This window comes from Colletotrichum jinshuiense, chromosome 10 (genome assembly GCF_051148585.1).
Source record: "Colletotrichum jinshuiense chromosome 10, complete sequence".
In the NCBI taxonomy this organism is placed as follows: Eukaryota; Fungi; Ascomycota; class Sordariomycetes; order Glomerellales; family Glomerellaceae; genus Colletotrichum; species Colletotrichum jinshuiense.
In genome coordinates this window covers 2,622,531-2,639,059 of record NC_139303.1, presented here as the reverse complement: position 1 = coordinate 2,639,059, position 16,529 = coordinate 2,622,531, and the positions used below count along the sequence as shown (strand labels likewise).

General features: G+C 51.3%; 5 protein-coding genes across 5 annotated transcripts; 2 read left to right on the top strand and 3 right to left on the bottom strand.

The window, feature by feature from the left end:
• Positions 1–165: 165 nt before the first annotated feature.
• EsH8_X_000670 (ankyrin repeat domain-containing protein) lies at positions 166–3,034 on the bottom strand (the record flags this gene model as incomplete). Its single annotated transcript, XM_083274758.1, has 5 exons — positions 166–1,519; positions 1,595–1,680; positions 1,749–2,451; positions 2,512–2,819; positions 2,906–3,034. 5 exons carry the CDS (start codon positions 3,032–3,034, stop codon positions 166–168), a joined length of 2,580 nt encoding a protein of 859 aa, XP_083120150.1.
• A 390-nt stretch (positions 3,035–3,424) lies between these two features.
• EsH8_X_000669 (thiolase family protein) lies at positions 3,425–4,681 on the bottom strand (the record flags this gene model as incomplete). The annotated part of the gene is made up of 1 exon (XM_083274757.1): positions 3,425–4,681. One exon carries the CDS (start codon positions 4,679–4,681, stop codon positions 3,425–3,427), a length of 1,257 nt encoding a protein of 418 aa, XP_083120149.1.
• A 4,231-nt stretch (positions 4,682–8,912) lies between these two features.
• On the top strand, positions 8,913–10,953 carry EsH8_X_000668 (major facilitator superfamily domain-containing protein; the record flags this gene model as incomplete). Its single annotated transcript, XM_083274756.1, has 9 exons — positions 8,913–9,098; positions 9,164–9,191; positions 9,248–9,344; positions 9,500–9,609; positions 9,663–9,736; positions 9,796–9,844; positions 9,904–10,303; positions 10,366–10,702; positions 10,762–10,953. The coding sequence occupies 9 exons, from the start codon at positions 8,913–8,915 to the stop codon at positions 10,951–10,953; spliced, it is 1,473 nt and encodes a 490-aa protein (XP_083120148.1).
• A 473-nt stretch (positions 10,954–11,426) lies between these two features.
• Positions 11,427–13,493, bottom strand: EsH8_X_000667 (DUF3176 domain-containing protein; the record flags this gene model as incomplete). Its single annotated transcript, XM_083274755.1, has 3 exons — positions 11,427–12,121; positions 12,798–12,958; positions 13,018–13,493. 3 exons carry the CDS (start codon positions 13,491–13,493, stop codon positions 11,427–11,429), a joined length of 1,332 nt encoding a protein of 443 aa, XP_083120147.1.
• A 598-nt stretch (positions 13,494–14,091) lies between these two features.
• Positions 14,092–16,242, top strand: EsH8_X_000666 (uncharacterized protein; the record flags this gene model as incomplete). The annotated part of the gene is made up of 2 exons (XM_083274754.1): positions 14,092–15,900; positions 15,958–16,242. The coding sequence occupies 2 exons, from the start codon at positions 14,092–14,094 to the stop codon at positions 16,240–16,242; spliced, it is 2,094 nt and encodes a 697-aa protein (XP_083120146.1).
• Between the last annotated feature and the right edge of the window lie 287 nt (positions 16,243–16,529).

Here is a 16,529-nt window from a genome sequence, read left to right as displayed (position 1 = left end):
CGGCCTTTATATGTTCTTCGAGGACCTCATGGTCCCGATATAAGTATCGCTCTGCCTCTCATTCACTATGGATCTTCAAAGGCAACCAAAATAAACTTTGCATTGTCCGGTTTTTTGCTCAAAACTCACGAAGCCGGTATTTTTCTTTGTTACATTTTCCTTATTCTATGCGTCCCCGCTGATATCATTGTCGCTACTCGTTGTGGAACCCTCACACTCCTTGGGTTCAGAAATTCCTGCTATGTGAGCCATCTCTTCTGAAGTTGAGACCTGTAAATAATCCCAGTATGATTCATTATCCCATGGGGAACTTGCAATGTTTTCCTGCAAGACCTCGATGTTCTCGTCAACCGATTCCAACGCGGCGTCCCACATCCGTTCCCGAATCTGCACACCAATGGCCTTGAAAGTTCTAACTAGCGCCCACTCTTTCCACTCTTTTTTCTGTTTGATTAACGGGTCCAAGGCAGCCATGCCTCCTCGTTGGTCCTTCTGCAACAGGTATTGGCGAACCCATTGCAGCCTCTTGATATCCAGCTCTAGATTTCTGTCTCTTGCACCTTTGTACAGGCGAACAAAGAGATCTTTCTCGGCTGGCTTCGGTCTGCGAAAAGATCCAAGCATCCAGTCCTCAGTGTACGAGACGAAGATGAACGAGTCCCATGGCGTGTCTTGGCCACTGTCAACCAGCTCTGTGTTGATCCCGGTAAGCGACAAACTTTCCAAATAAGAAAGCGTTGCAAAGTTCCCATGAAGTGCTGCTTTGTGAAAAACATTCCTAATCATTGAATTGCAAGCTGTTATCTTGGCGCCTGATTCTACAAGACACTCGAGGCCTGCTTGGTTTCCAAGACGGATTGCACGTAGGAACGGCGTCTCTCCATAAATGTCATATGCTTCTAGATCAGCCCCCGCAGCCAGAAACAGCTGTAGTTTGGATTTGAAAGATTTTTTATCCCATTCGTTCTCGACAAGACCGTGGATGACAGTACGAGCACTTTGGTTTCTGTCTGCTGTGGAAGCCCCAGCGGACAGCAAGCTCTTGATCACGCTCGAAGAGATCTCGCCTACTGTGCGGGAAGTAAGGTACAGGGCTGAACGACCGTACGAATCTGCGGCATGAACTGAGCAACCAGCGTCGAGTAAGTATTGCACAACATGGACGTGTCCCAGTATTGAAGCTCCCATGAGAGCAGTATGCCCAAGCCCATTTTGATGGTCGATATCGCAGCCCAGGCGAAGAAACTCCTTGATAGCATCTAGGTTTCCAAGCCTTGCCGCAGTGTGAAATGGAGATTCACCTCGATAGTTCCGATGGTTGATAGCCCACGGATAGTCTGCGGCAGCTTGTAGTATTTCGGTCATGTCGCTACACAGAACAGCGTCGTGCAGCGGCGTTTGAAAGGCATCAATACTGGGTTCGTATAGCGAAATCATCTTGCAGAGTCCTTGACTATTATATTCTGAAAGAAAATCAGGGTCGTCTTCGACCAAGGTATAGGCGTCAAAGAACCAGGAACTATTCAACAATAACGACGTCAGCCAACACAGCAACTCAACGCAGTCTATGAAGTGCCGTTTTCCAACCACTAACTTGTCAAGGTTGCCAATACGCAGTTGGTCTTCCCAAAGCTGCGCTAGATAGTTCACAACATCAGCTGTTCCCAATTCGACAACGTACTGTTCATGTGCATGTCTTGTTAGCGATAATACCAACGGCAATGGAAACTTCGAGGTGCAGCCCTTACCATCAGCAAATTGTCTCCATAAGGATCGACATCCCCCGGGTACACTGCCCCGTTATGTAGCATCCATTGCTGTACCTCTTCCCTCGACCGGTTTTCCAAACAGCCCCATAACGCCGAATCTCGGGGCACGACGCGGACAGGCCGCAATGTCATACGAAACCCAGTAAAGGCATCCACGCAGGCCTGCAACGAAATGAATCGAGAGCATACCCATACTGGAAACCGATAGCTGATGATTGCAGATGTTCGCACATTGCCCTTACAATCATCCTTGTCACATTTGGCTCCGTTTCGAAATGTTACCTGGCGATTGCAGCCCATGAAGAAAGATCCCATGAGACTCTGTGCCCAGCTTGGGGATTTGTAAGACACCGGCGTCGAGGCATGACAACAGCACCAACACGGCCGTGGGCATCGTCCCATCATGGTAAGCGTCGCATTGAAGGTGACGCTATCCAGCCCGACAGGCGAATACTTGCCAGGTGTTGCTACCTGAGCACCGGGCAATAGAAGCCGTTCGGGATTGGTTGTCAACTGACCAACAGGACTCTTATTTTCAGACCGAAGGGGCTCGTTCTCGTTAGGAACCTGGGGCAATGGAAGACGACAAAGGCTTGTCTGCGAGCCTGTCAGGCTTTGGGGCTCTAATGTCTTTCCCCCATGTGAGTCGATGGACAAGCTCTCAATGCGCAACGCTATTTGCCTGGCAGGGCCAGTCTGTTAGCTTTAGACGTTTACCAGTCCCTTTCAAAGAACCGCCTACTTAGTTTCTTTGGTTTCCTGTATGTGCAGCGTTTGCAGAGCAAAAAAGAGGTTGGCACGGGCATCGCTTGCCTTCCCGCGGCACTCTGACAGCTGCTTTTGCTGCAAGAACCACTTAGTCTTCTTTGGTTTGATTTTGCCGTCCTCTTCGACAGCTCGGACGCAATATTTGCGGATCTTCTCGAGGTCTTCCACAACTTCCGTTAGCTGGAGTCTAGCTCTTTTTAACAGCGGTGTCTCTGGCATGGTTTTGTCGGTGCTCGCTCCCCTCATCCCTGCTTCTTCAACAGCAAGCCGGAGGGTTTCGATCTACAAGTGCACCCAGGTGATTAGTCTATTGATTTGACTGCTATCTATGAAAATCCCCTGACCTAAGATCGGAATTTGATACTTACCTCGTTGTTGAGCCATATTAACTCGTTTCCAATGCCGGGAATTGCTCGGAGAACATCGACAACGTGGCGTCCAGCGATCAAGGCCTGGCCGATAGCAATGAAGCTGGCTGCCGCACCGATGACTTCCATTCTGCAAACAAACGTATTTGCCCATGGACAACCCGGAACCTAGTCGCCAAACGGTAAAGGGCACGGCGATATCTGGAATAGACTCCAGAAGGCAGATCGTCGCAGCCCAGAATTTGGGGCGATGCCTGACTGTAAGTTTCGGGATAAAATGTTGAGGAAGAAATCCCGAGCGACGTGGGCTCAGCCTGATCTTTGCCAGCAAACTCGGTGACAATGTAGGCGGCAATTGAGGCCAATCACAGCAGTGGGAGGGGTCAAGAAGGATGCTACATGCATGGTGAAGTGGGTGTGTGGCGCAGACCGTGCAGTGCCCGATGGACTCGATAACTTTTGTTCTAAGCCTTGTTCAATTGATTCATTTTGTTGACAACTCTTGAGCCATGCCGCGCTCTACTCTCTTACAAACAATCCTGCCATGCCCATTCCAGTACCGACACACATGCTAACAACACCCACCTCTCCTCCGGATCTTCCGAGACCGTGCAGCAGAGTGCTCGTCATACGGGCACCGGTAGCACCAAGGGGGTGTCCCAAGGCGATTGCGCCACCATCGGGGTTCACCTTGCCGTCCTCATAAGCTTGCTCCAAGCCCAACGCCCTCAAACAGTAAATCGCTTGACTGGCGAAAGCCTCGTTAAGCTCCCAGCGGTTCACGTCCGCGTTCTCCAGGCCGAACTGGCCCAGGAGCTTAGGGATCGCCAAAGCGGGGCCGATGCCCATCTCATCCGGGGCACAGCCGACGGTGGTGGCGCCGACGAACTTGCCGATGATGCGGTCGGTAAGGCCAAGCTCCGTGGCGGTGCTGCGGCGCATCAGCAGCGTTGCAGCGGCGCCGTCGGAAACCTGCGACGAGTTTCCTGCAGTGCTTGCGCCATCGGGCTTGAACGCCGGCTTAAGCTTCGTCAACGCCTCGACGCTGATGTTTGCGCGAATGCCGTCGTCCTTGGTAACAGTGATGGTTTGCTCCTCTCCGACCTTGTTGCCCTGCTTGTCCACCTCTTGGTATCTTGTTGTGACGGGCACAATCTCCTGGGCAAATGAGCCGTCCTCCCTTGCTCTCGCAGCGTTCTGATGGCTGCGCACAGCGAATGCGTCCTGGTCGGCGCGGGATACACCGTAACGCTCCGCCACGTTCTCCGAGGTGGTGCCCATGGGCATGATGCAGTCCCTTGCATCCTTGACCGGCGAGTCTTTCAAAGCAGGCCACACGTCCACGGGGATCGCGCGGCTGCCGTAGTTCCGCGTCATGCTCTCCATTCCAGCGCCAATGCCCACTGATATCGCCTCGGTTCGGATCTGCGACGCGATGAGCGCAATTGATTGCAGCGACGACGAGCAAGCGCGGTTGACGGTATACAGGGAGGTGTCGTTGCGGTAGCCGACGTGGTTCATGGCCATACGCGCCGCCTTGGAGCCGCCGAGCTCCGAGAGGACGACGCCGACGGCGACATCTTCAATCTTGGCGGGATCAAGGTTCGGGTTGGCTTCGAGGGTGGCCTTGAGGACGGTCGAGAGCAGCTCTTCGGGGTAGGCATCTTTCAGCTGACCTCGGTTCGACCGGCAAACGGGTGTTCGCAGCGACGACAGGATAACGACGTCGGAGGGTGCCTTCTTGAGCACGGCCGAGATTCCTTTGGGAAGAGACATGTTTGTGGTGTTGCTCCGGTCTGCGCTCGTCAATTGAATGGGAGAATTAGAGAAGTCGAGCTTAGTATACAGAGAGACAATGGGAGACCAGATGAAGGAGAGGACAAAGAAAAGAGATCCTCGAAAAATAGTCGGGTAAATGTGAGCGATGTCGCTGGGGTAGGGGAGCTTGAGATGATGTATCCGTGCCCGCGGGGAGAATAGCTCTTCCCCTTCTTCCCCCTTCCCTTCCCCGGCATGATCCTCGACGCCCAGTGGGGGACCCGCACCCCATGGCAATTGGATTCGGCAACCACCCACGGAGCTAGAGCTCGGTCAGAGGGCTAAATATTCTCCCGGCAATTCCGATCGGCATTTACACCGAGATAGACCGAAAATCTCCACCAGCTCTCACCTTCGGTGAGTCTAATTGAGAGACACTTTCAACGAAAGGAATACAATCATGTAATGGTAGGAGTTAAGATTAACTACATCTTCTGTGCGGAGTTCGCCTTCCTTTATTACAGTGTCTACTTTAATACGGTCTGTCATTTGCCGGCTATCCCATACTCATTCTCATCGAACGACGCCAATATCTGCCCATGCACTTAAATCCGATGCTCCCGCAACCTTCCGACAAGTGCCGAGGCAGTACGAAGGCTCTTAGGCTCCCAAGGTAGAAACCCAAATAGGTGGGGAACTCCCAAGAAGCCAATGGCAGTTGTATTCGACATATTAGATGTAAGTTGTTTTATGGAAGAGTCGGGATGCGGCAGAGTGATGCGTTCATAGCTTTGTATTGACTGAAGGGCGGCATACCGTTATGTTGGAGCATGTCAGTGAAGCGAAGTTTGAGCACTGGCTACCAGGACCCACATCGATCCCCAACTTCAATGGCCATATCTTCCTCTTTGTCACCTCTCTCTCCCACTTCCCTTCATATCGTCGACCGTCATGGTTGACTCGCATTGAGCTTCAGCAGTTGCTGCAGTAGGTCCCGCCACTGTGGATACCAAGCGTTATGTTGTGGAATTGAGGGTGTGTACTCCGATACTCGTATTCTCCGCTCTTGCGACATCGATCCCAAGTGAACCATTACTTGAAGTCTCTCCTTTAGTCTCGGCGGTTAGTTTACTTCTGCCAGAGAACCCTAGTCGAAAAGTTTCCCTTGAAAGGATATGTGGTCGATAAAAACACAGTGAAATCTTGATTGATCATGTATTAAAACACCATTACAAAGGTGTGCTGCATTTAATACTCCATAGGGATATATTGAGAATAATAATTGCAAGATTCAACGATAATTGTTACCAGGACCCTAATTCAGAGGGCAAGGTTGCGTTAGTTATCAATGACCGCCGCGAAAAGAGCAGCTTGCTACTTGGATTAAAGCTAATTGCCACCAAATGCCACTCGCTTTTCTCCTGTTCGTCCTAAAACAAATTAGATATGATCTGCCTTTCTTCCTGCCCTGGAATCTTTTGCCTCTTGACTCTGTATCTCCATCTCAACCCTCGACTCATCCACAGAAACACCCAGCGTCAGTCTCTAATCCTCAACCACAGTTGCCATGCAACTAACACCCCAACCCTTCTCAAACCAAATAAACATCCATTATGTCCTTCCATTGAGCCAACTTTGACATCAACTTCAAGATTGACCCCATTCTCAGAGTAAATTAGCGAACAACTTCGACGATTGGGTATGGTACAAGTGCAACCTCAACGGCTGAGTCGTCAACAACGATGGTTCCCTCATTTTCGTTGGTGAGAGGCTGCCCCTTCTCTCTCACTCCTCTTTTCTTGTTCGGATCATTGCACGAGTATGTTAAGAAGTGTGATCTGAATTTCTCTACCCTAGGATTCATAGGATCGGCTGTAAAGATCTTTGAGATCAAGGGGCGTGATAAACTCTACATCCTGCACGATGAGCTCATCTGCATTAAAAGTTATCTCATCAACCACAGTATCAACTTGTCCAAGATGAAAGACCTTGATAGCGATTTCTTCTATAATCTGCTATGTTCATGTTCACTGTCACGATGGGCTATATTGACATACTTGCTTCAGGAGTAAGGACTTTGCGTAGATAATGACCGTGCAGGCTGGTATTGACAGCTGAATGACGTTATATCCAGTAAATTCAGCGAAATTGCGATATTGAACAAAGCCGGGTAATTAGTGCAGAATTTTTCTTCTTACAAAAACCTTTTCCTAAGTCGTTAAACTTCGGCGAAAATCAAATCGGTTCCCGTCACCCTAAATAAGCACCCGAAACTCAAAATTAGCGTCAGTGGTCCTTTTTTTCTTCCTCAGCCTCAAGTTGCCTTCGAGGATGACGGAATCAAATTTCCCGTGACATACCCGTCCTTCACCTCGACGAATCTGATACTCTTTAGGAAAATGACGTTGTTGAGATTGAAGCAACGCCTGCTAACGTAACAGCTTAATATCCACATCCATACAGGCCTGTTTGTAAACCTTAAAATAACGGATGGGTAATCCGGCATTCAAAAATCAGAACTGTGTTCCTACTTATGGCTTCAACAAAGTCATGGGCCTTCAGGGTATCATCCGTCGCTCAAACCGCGCCTGTATCTACGACATGTATCACAACGACCTGCCACATGAATGAGCAATATATCCACAAGATAAGCTTAAAATTAGGTTTGTTCTTGAGGCTGCTGTTCGTAATCAATTCAATTCGTGCCAAGCAAACACCTCTGTGATAATCTGACAATCAAATCATTCAGCCTCGGCTTTTCACTGGCGGCCCCATAGACTTTGACTACGCTGACGCAAATGGCCAATTACAACCAAAGATGGTTTTCCGATGCCATCTCCATTCCAGGGCATAGGTTTACAACTTTCTTATTGGACTACGCTAACCATGCAGTCTAATCGAAATAGGATGTCTCCAACTTGGTCACTATTTAATTTAGTGGTTTCGCTTATCCGGCATGCGCTCCGCACCAGCTAGCTTCCAACTACTTCGTCTCAGAAAAGCACCTACAAGGTGGCAGTATTGTTTTCTTCTCGCTGTGTAACGGGGTTAGAATCCCGAGCATCTAGTTGGGAGAAGTTTATCTGTGGAATTGGCTCATACCCAGAAGGGGGCAGCGGAAGTAGATGTTTTGAACGCCACCCGTATCTGACGCAATACGATGATAGGGTAGTACGCATATGTGCGCGGCTTGCAAAAAGGAAGTTACTGTAAGCTCTGCATTAAGCCTCATGTCGCTAAGGCTTCTTATCTCGGGCTAGACTTACCCGCACATAAAGTACTCTGGTAGTGCCGCCTTCAATACCATCGCTTCCCGACCAGCGGCATCAACAGGGTTGAGGACTGATAAATGTCGTCGGTCACGAGTGCCCACATTTCCGCATCATAAACCGTCATCCTGCAATCGACAACCACCACGGCATCAATACTTCCCAACCCCGGCCAGAACTCCACCTCCATGCTCCGGCTTCGCATACATGACTCTCCTCCCAAGAGGTATCATTGATCCACACGGCACGTTTTCGAACGAACCAAAGCACGCCTTCTGACACATTTCTCCCTGCCCCAGTCCCAACGTAACTTGCTCTGACGGCACTAGCCCCAGCACTTTCCATTCCCTCGGGCCTTGGCACGCGGGGTTCCAATTCCCACTTTCCCCATTTCTCCATTTTGGGGTAGCCCAGTAGCTTACCAATTCCAACTTCCCCAATGGCGGTTGTCTGACACTATCGACTCTGCTCGCCGCCGCCGCCCAGCAACGCACGCTGTCTGATTACCCTGCTTTCTCTCTCTCAGCACCCCTGGCCTAATCCTCTTCCAGAGACCGCTTGTTTCTTTTCGGGTCTTAAATCTGTCTCCGAGAACCCCGCGTTCTTGCCTTGACTGCTTCTCCAAACTTGCGACAATCCACTGCTATTGGGACCCTTTCCCTCTCCTGTTTTGGGCAGCGCACCGGATCCCAGATGTTGCCCCCGCAAAGTCAATTACCCCGGATTCGGGGGTTCACTGGCGCCTTTTTGCGTGGGGTGGAAAGCGAAGACACGAAATGTCATAAATAGCAGATCCTGCTAGAGTTGAGCTGTTCTAATCCTCGGTGTCGACACACGGTTTGATGCTGCATCGCCATCAACTTTAAATTATTCTTTCCGGGACTGAACCTTCACCGCAACTTCGGTTAATAAGCCCTGCAGACCCTTGACAACAAAACCCGTCTGGCGCACAAACCGGCCCGAGCATAACAAAATTCAAAATGGCCGCGAGCGAGAAGCGTTCACGATCAGTTGAGCGCGAAGAACATGCCATCAACCAAGTCGAAAGCGTCTTCCAGGACGAGAAGCCCGTTCCTCAGGATGAGGAGCGCGACTGGACTGGTTCAGCAAAGAAGACGGATCCCGAGGAGATCAAGCTGGTGCGGAAGCTCGATTGGCGGATAATGGTGAGTTTCTAACCAATACTGCAGTATTTATCCCGTGTGAATCATGCTGACAGCGTCTCTCACAGCCGACACTTTGTATCATGTACTTCCTGAGTAAACCTCCCCCGCTCGAAATCGCACCATTCAGTGCAACATAACTGACCAATCAGACTACGTCGATCGTAATGCCATCGCGCAGGCTCGACTAAACAACCTGGAGAAGGACTTGAACATGACGGGAACCCAGTTCAACACCACAGTTTCGATGTAAGGAACCCCGAAAAGACAACCTACAGAGGCTTGGGCGTTTCCTATGGCTGGCGTAATCAAGTGGTTCAACGCTCTAGCCAGGCAGAGGGAAACCTCAAGTCTTGTGTGCCCGGCTTTCTGATCACTGCGGCAGACAGCTAACCGTTTCATAGTCTTTTCGTCGGTTATGTCCTGATGCAGGTTCCGTCAAACATGTTGATCACCAGAATCAAACCAGGCATGTACATGAGCGCATGGATGCTAATCTGGGCTGTGGTCTCGGGTAAGTGATGCTTGAGTTGCACAAGTTGTACCAGGACCCTAACAGAAGCATAGGATGCACGGCTCTGGTCAAGAACTACGGAGGCCTTGTAGCGTGCAGATTCTTCTTGGGTATCACTGAGGCTCCGGTACGTCACATCGGTATTAACTCTTGAATTTACTGGAGTTTTGACTAACATGGCCTCAGTTCTATCCCGGTGCCACTTACATGCTCTCAATCTTCTATACCCGTAAAGGTACGTTGACGCTGCTTGAGCAAGATATATAATGCAGGCTTTGCTAATACTTTCCCCAGAGGTCGCCTCCCGCATTGCGCTTCTCTACTGCGCCCAGATTCTCGCCACCGGCCTTTCAAGCTTGATCGCCGCTGGGATTTTCGCCGGCATGGACGGTCTCAACGGGATCTCAGGCTGGCGCTGGCTCTTCATCGTTGAGGGTGCCGCCACTGGCGTCGTCGCCCTCTTCGGCTTCTGGCTCCTCCCCAACACGCCCCTGACGACACGTTGGCTCAACGAGCGCGAGCGCGAGCTTGCCCACTCCCGCATGGAGAAGGATAAGCTCTCAGACTCGTCGGACACTAAGGCCTCAGCCCTGGATGGTCTCAAGCAGGCATGCCGCGACAAGAGGACGTGGTTATTCTGCCTCATGCAAAATTTTCATCTCTCAGCCTGCTCTTTTAACTCGTTCTTCCCTACGTAAGTCTCAAATCTTGCATTACACTTCGTTTATCAGATCAAAAACTTACCCGAGTGAACAGCGTCGTCAAAACTCTTGGCTTCAACACGACCATCACTCTCGTCATGACCTGCCCGCCCTTCATCTTCGCCGGCGCTGCCGGCATTCTCTTCGGCTGGAGCTCCGGAAGGCTTCACGAGAGAACGTGGCACATCACCGTCGGCCTGGGCGTCGCCATCGTGGGTTTTGTCGTCGCAGCCTCGACCCTCAACACGGCCGCGCGCTACGTGGCGTGCTTCATCTTCCCCATGGGCGCCTACGCCGTAAACTCTGTTATCATCGGCTGGGCGTCGTCGACGTTGTCGCAGACCAAAGAGAAGAAGGCCGTTGTTCTTGCCATGACCAACGTCGGTGGCCAGGTATGTTCATCAGTCCTCATTGTGTACAATCCACACCGTTTCTAACTACGGCGGTACAGATCGGCTACATCTACGGCGCGTACTTGTGGCCCAAGACCGACGAGCCCCGGTACGCCATTGGTTTCGGTGCTTCGGCCGGCTTCGCTCTGCTTTCCATTCTCTGCGCATGGTGGATCCGTGTGTTGCTGGTTAGAGAGAACAGGAGGATCCGGGCGTCTACTTCGGAGCACGTGAACTTGTATGGATACTAAGATGCTTGGGTTTATCTGTCTGCCCAGCATACCGGGCACATAAGGTTTTGAGAGTTGCACATTTTGGCATGAAATCGGTCGAGAAATGATGATCAGACTATCTCTTGAGTTTGGCGGGGTTTACTATAACTCCAGTTCATGATGTGATGCCGTGGATATTCCACGAAACAACAATTATTCATCCAATCATATTTTTAAATGTGTTCTTGTCCGGCCCTGCAGCTCTCTGTAACGGACCTAATTTCCACTTGAAGCCTACCTTTTCCAATCCCCTGTCTATTATAATAACTCTAGTAAGTAGGACGACTTGGCTAACGCGATATAATCACAGCGGTATTTGTAAGTATTGAGGCCTTCTTTTACTTTAATGTCTCGCAAGGATATCATGCATAACATAATCATGCATAACATAACTTATTTATATTTGAACACTACGCTCTTGCTTCAATACAACTCGGGTTCGGCTCTCTTGTTCAAACATTCTTTCTCACAAAACGTGGTCCGTTCTCATCCATGTGGAGCCGTAGCCTTAGCTCCTGTGCCACAGTTTGTAACTCCGCATCTCCCATGTGCTGCCAATCCTTCAGATGCTCGCGGCTATCCGGGTCAAGGTTCATGAGCAGTGTGGCCAGCGGACTGGTACGCCACGTCTTGATTTTCGCCCGGCGCGTCTTGATCACAACGCCGATGAAAAGCACCAGCCCAAGGATCCAGACAGCCAGGGGCGCTGAGACGTACTGCCATTGCGCAGTGCAGATCTGCCTGGCTACTTTCGTCGTGCCTCTGATCACCGAACGGCTGTCTTCATTCTGTGTCTGCCAATCCGCGAGCCTGAAGGCGTTGGTGAGCGCTGCGGCAACCTTGTTCATGCCACATGCAACTCCGTCTGTTTTGGTCGCTTCATTGCTGCCATTGCAGTGTATGGGCGTCCACGTCTTGTCGATCGTGTGGTTATACATGCGTTGAATTGCCGTCATTTCGTAGGTGTAACCGAATTCTGTGGCATTGGGCATGCTCCAAAGGTACCCACCGAGAATACCTCTAAGATAGCCTCTCAAGCCCTTGTAAGTAATCTCCGACATCCTAGGTCTCATGAACTGATCCGCCTGCTGTTTGCTTATGTTCCTGATATGACTGAGATCGTCAATATTAATCCACATCAGGCCGTCTTTCTGTGGTAACGTGTAGTTATTTGAGCTCTCGACTATTTCAATCAACGGTACTATGTCTGCGGCGTTGGCTAGCACTGTATCATTGTTGCTGCCGTTCAGCTGACGGGTAAGGGTAAGCCTCTGTCTCTGTAAGCAGGGAATAATGACACATTCTTGGGCAGAAAGAGGCGAATCCTCCGTAGCTGTGAAAATTGTTGACGAGTTAAAGGCGGAGCTCCCGGGGGGGAATCCTAGGATGGTTTGAACGAGAACCAATGGTTCCGTGTAATTAGTGTAAACAAGGGGAACCGTCGTAGTGTTCATGGCCATAATGATTCTATGAGGGTTGAAATTACGCTCCCCCCAAATCGGGAGGATATTGTTGAATGAAAAGCCATTGGGCAAAGCCACATTGCACCCTCCGGTATCATTGAGACCGTCGTCGCTGGTGACCACCGGAGTACAGTTACGTGTAAGAAGGTGACTGATATCGGCGCAGAGACTGCAAGCTGCGATGGTGTAATAGTCACCCCAAATGCACTCTCCCGTTTTGCATTTATTCGCAGGAATAGCCCATTCGTAGGACGTGTCTGTCAAGGCTCCCTCAACCAAATACTGAAGTGATTTTGCGGTAGCTTCAGCATGCTTGTCAGCAGCGTGTACAAAGGCTCAACACAAGCAGACTTAACCTACCTGTGCCATTGTTGAGTTCGGAGTTATAGGTGAGTGAAAAGGAGAGGAGGGCGTTGTCGTCTGCCGGACGATACTTGATGGCAGTGATAAGCAGGTTCTGCACGAAAGGACCATAGGCTAAAGCCAGCAGTGACGCCAATCCTCCTAAAGCTGCCAAATGCCTTCAACAACAATCAGTATGCACGCTAAAGCATAAAATAACCTTGCATATATGACCTACTTGAACCTGAGTTTCCAAATAAGCCGAGCGCTGCCGAGCTTTCCCCGCGAAGCAGAATCGAAAATCTCCAAGTCGGCTAGTTTACGATCCTGCTCGATAAACCATAGGTACTTCAGCTGGCCCAGACCCTTGGTGACGGGGATCATGGCACATGTTGAGCCCAGAACGGAGATAATGGAGAGCAGCGAGTTGATCGTCAGCCGGAAGTGTGATTTTCTGCCCGGGACTCTCGCTGTCCAATTGGGTATCTCCTTTCCATCGTAGTAATGGACAATCATGCAGATGACGATAATTGCGAGGCCCGATACCGCAATTCCGAAGACCTCCCAAACGTAATACCAGTCACCGAAAAAAGAGGCGACTTGCTTGAAAAATGCATTGTTCTGGTTCGGCTCATGCCCTTGGGCGGACGATGCCGGAGACGGCTCGTCAACAGGTTTTTCGGTGACAGGAGTCTCGGTCTTTTCGGAAGTCATGCTGGGCGACTTTGAGAATAATCGCGCACAATAGCATGAGTTGAGGAATGAAAATACCACAAGTTGCGGTTAACCTGGACGCACCTGACCTATCGGATTGTTGGCGGCTTGTATATAACTAATGGATACGCATAATTGTTCAGCAATGAACATCAGTTCTAATAAATGGACCAAGAGGTGGCAAGCCTTTGCAAAGCCATTGTGCTTGCCGACGTAGTTGAGGTCAATCTTTTGACTGCAAAGAGTTTAAGGCCTTACATTTTACGTCAATTTGAACCACCCATTCCGCATGAAGCTGGCCTCTGTCGCTTATCCGCTCAACCCACAGCCGGATTCGAGCGATACTAACTATACTAAGAAAAGATGACCTGGCATAGAGTTTCGGGCTCTAACGATTGTCTGAGACAACAGACAACAAGCTCTTATCAGTAGACATTAGTGTTGGGCGGCCTAGCCTGAGAGAGAGGTCTTGAGGCCATTGAATGCTTGGTCTCTGACACTCTGTGGCACCCGTCGAGGTCTACCCAGAATCTGGAGGCAACACTTAATCTCGACAACGCTCTCAACTCGCCATCTACAATATTATGCTTCAGCCATTATGGCACGCAGCAGCTTGATGATCGATATCGAGAAGGTCGCAGCACCTCGGCCGGCCGAACCCCTGGTGCAGGTGACATCCGTCTCTGCCCCTTCAGTAAGACCCTCTGGCGACAGCGTCCGACCAGGTCTCAAGCAGAACGGCAAATTAAGATTCAACGAAAATGAGATGATGGGTTATGATGCCGATGCAGGCACCCGCGAGAGTCTTGGGTGCATGTACGAGCGCATCTGTAGCCTGACGGCCCTTCTCCGTTGGGCACGACACTTCGTTCCAGTGGCCGCTCTGCTGGGCATTCCAGTCGCCCTGCTCGCGACCGTCTATGCCGACCGGCGTGCTAGTGACGTTCGGCTCCTTGGCCTCTTCATTTGGCTGGAGGTTGTTTGGGGAAGTCTTTGGGTCTCGAAGCTGATCGCGATGCTCATGCCGACGGTATACGTCTTCGTCTGCGGCATCGTCAACTCCGGCACACGAAAGTATCACCCGGTCGTCCGGGAGATTGAGACGTCTATATCCATTCTCTTCTGGACCATCATCGCCTACGCCACCGTCGTGCCCGTCTGTATGACATTCGACCCCGACATGGCTCCCCCGGATTGGGTGTTAATCTTACAAAAGGTCGCGCTGGCTTCCATCGCCGTAGCAGGCATGGTCCTCGTTCAACGCTTCATCATCCAGCTCATCAACATCACCTACTCGGCGACGCAGTTCACAACCCGTAAAGCGGAGTCGAAACGCCGAATCGCCATGCTCGACACGCTTTACGCATCCTCGACGCGCAGGTACCCTCTCTTCTGCGAGCGGTTCGCGCAGGAGGACTATACAATCATCACCGGCGACATCGAGGGGAAGGAGAACTCGCCAGGCAAGCTCCTGGCCAACGTGCGCATGGCTGGTCGCGACGTAGCGCAGGCCTTTGGCGAGATGACGGCCGACATCTCGGGGAACAACTCGCTCTTCAACACGCAGGCCGCCCACACAATCGTCACGGAGGCGCTAGAAGCCATCACCTCGTCCGAAGCCTTGGGGCGGCGCATCTGGAGGTCGTTGACCCCTGACGACGGAGACTCCCTTACGCAGCAAGATCTCGAAAAGGCGTTTCCCGCCGATCGACTTGGCGATGTCGAGGAGCTCTTTGCCCTGCTTGACGTGGATCAGAACGGGGATGTCAGCTTGGATGAGATGGTCTCGACCGTCGTCCGTATCGGTCAAGAGCGCATCGCCATCTGGAAGAGCACGCACGACATCAAGTCGGCCGTGCGGGTCCTCGACCGCTTCCTCCAGACATGTATCCTCATCGGCACCGGCCTCATTTATGCCGCCTTCTTCAGCAACTCCTTCTCAACGTACCTCGCCACAATAGGCACACAGGTCGCGGCCATTGGCTTCGCGATCTCCGGCACGGTCCAGGAGTTCCTGGGCTCGTGCATCTTCATCTTCGTGAAGCACCCCTTCGACGTCGGCGACCGCGTCAAGATCGACGACCACGAAATGACAGTGGAGAAGATCTCGCTCCTGTACTCCGTCTTCCGCAAGGTCGACTCCAACAAGATAACCCAGGTGCCCAACATCAACCTGAACAGCACCTGGGTGGAGAACGTCTCGCGGAGCGGGCCCATGCGCGAACGCATCGACGTGCAGATCGCCGCCGACACCAGCTTCGATGACATCGAGCGGCTGAGGAGGAGGATCCGCGACGAGATCAGGGCGCCCGAGAACCGCCGCGACTTCAGAGAGGACGTCGACGTCGAGCTCATGTCCATTGGCGACATGAGCAAGCTTGAGGTCTACATCGAGGCGGAACACAAGGTACGTTCGGGCCCAGAGAATGATGCCCGCCGCAGTCTCGCTAACGGGAGAAACTAGTCAAACTGGAATAACGAGCACGTTCGTCGCCTGCGGCGTAACAAGCTGATGACCGCAGTCGTCTCTTCTCTGCGCGCGGTCGCCATCAACGGACCGTGTGGAGGCGAAGCGGCCCTGGGCGACGAGGCTAGGCCGACGTACCAGGTTGTGGTAAGCGCGGAGAGGGCTTCGGAGGCGAAACAGAAGTTCCAAGATGATCAGAATGCGTCGAGACGCCAGTCGGCGGTCTCGTCTGCTATTGATGATGGTCCTGGGACTTTCTCGGGGGCGGTACGACGAACATGACGGCAAGCGAAAATTAATGTGCTAGATTAACGCAGCTGCTAAAAGATTACATGGGGATATTAATGACCTGTCTTGATAGGGATTCGTATACAGTCACGTTTTTGAATGAAAATAGTTTTCATAATTTCAAATACAGGATTCAGTATCTGAGGAGATGGGACTTACACCGATACGGTTGTTTGCTAACCTGCTTACACCAATTATCATGCTCACCCTGGATCACTCCAGGCATCGCTCGATTGTACCACAAAAAGGGCCATATTGTAAGTGAGCAGGTGGTTGAGGCA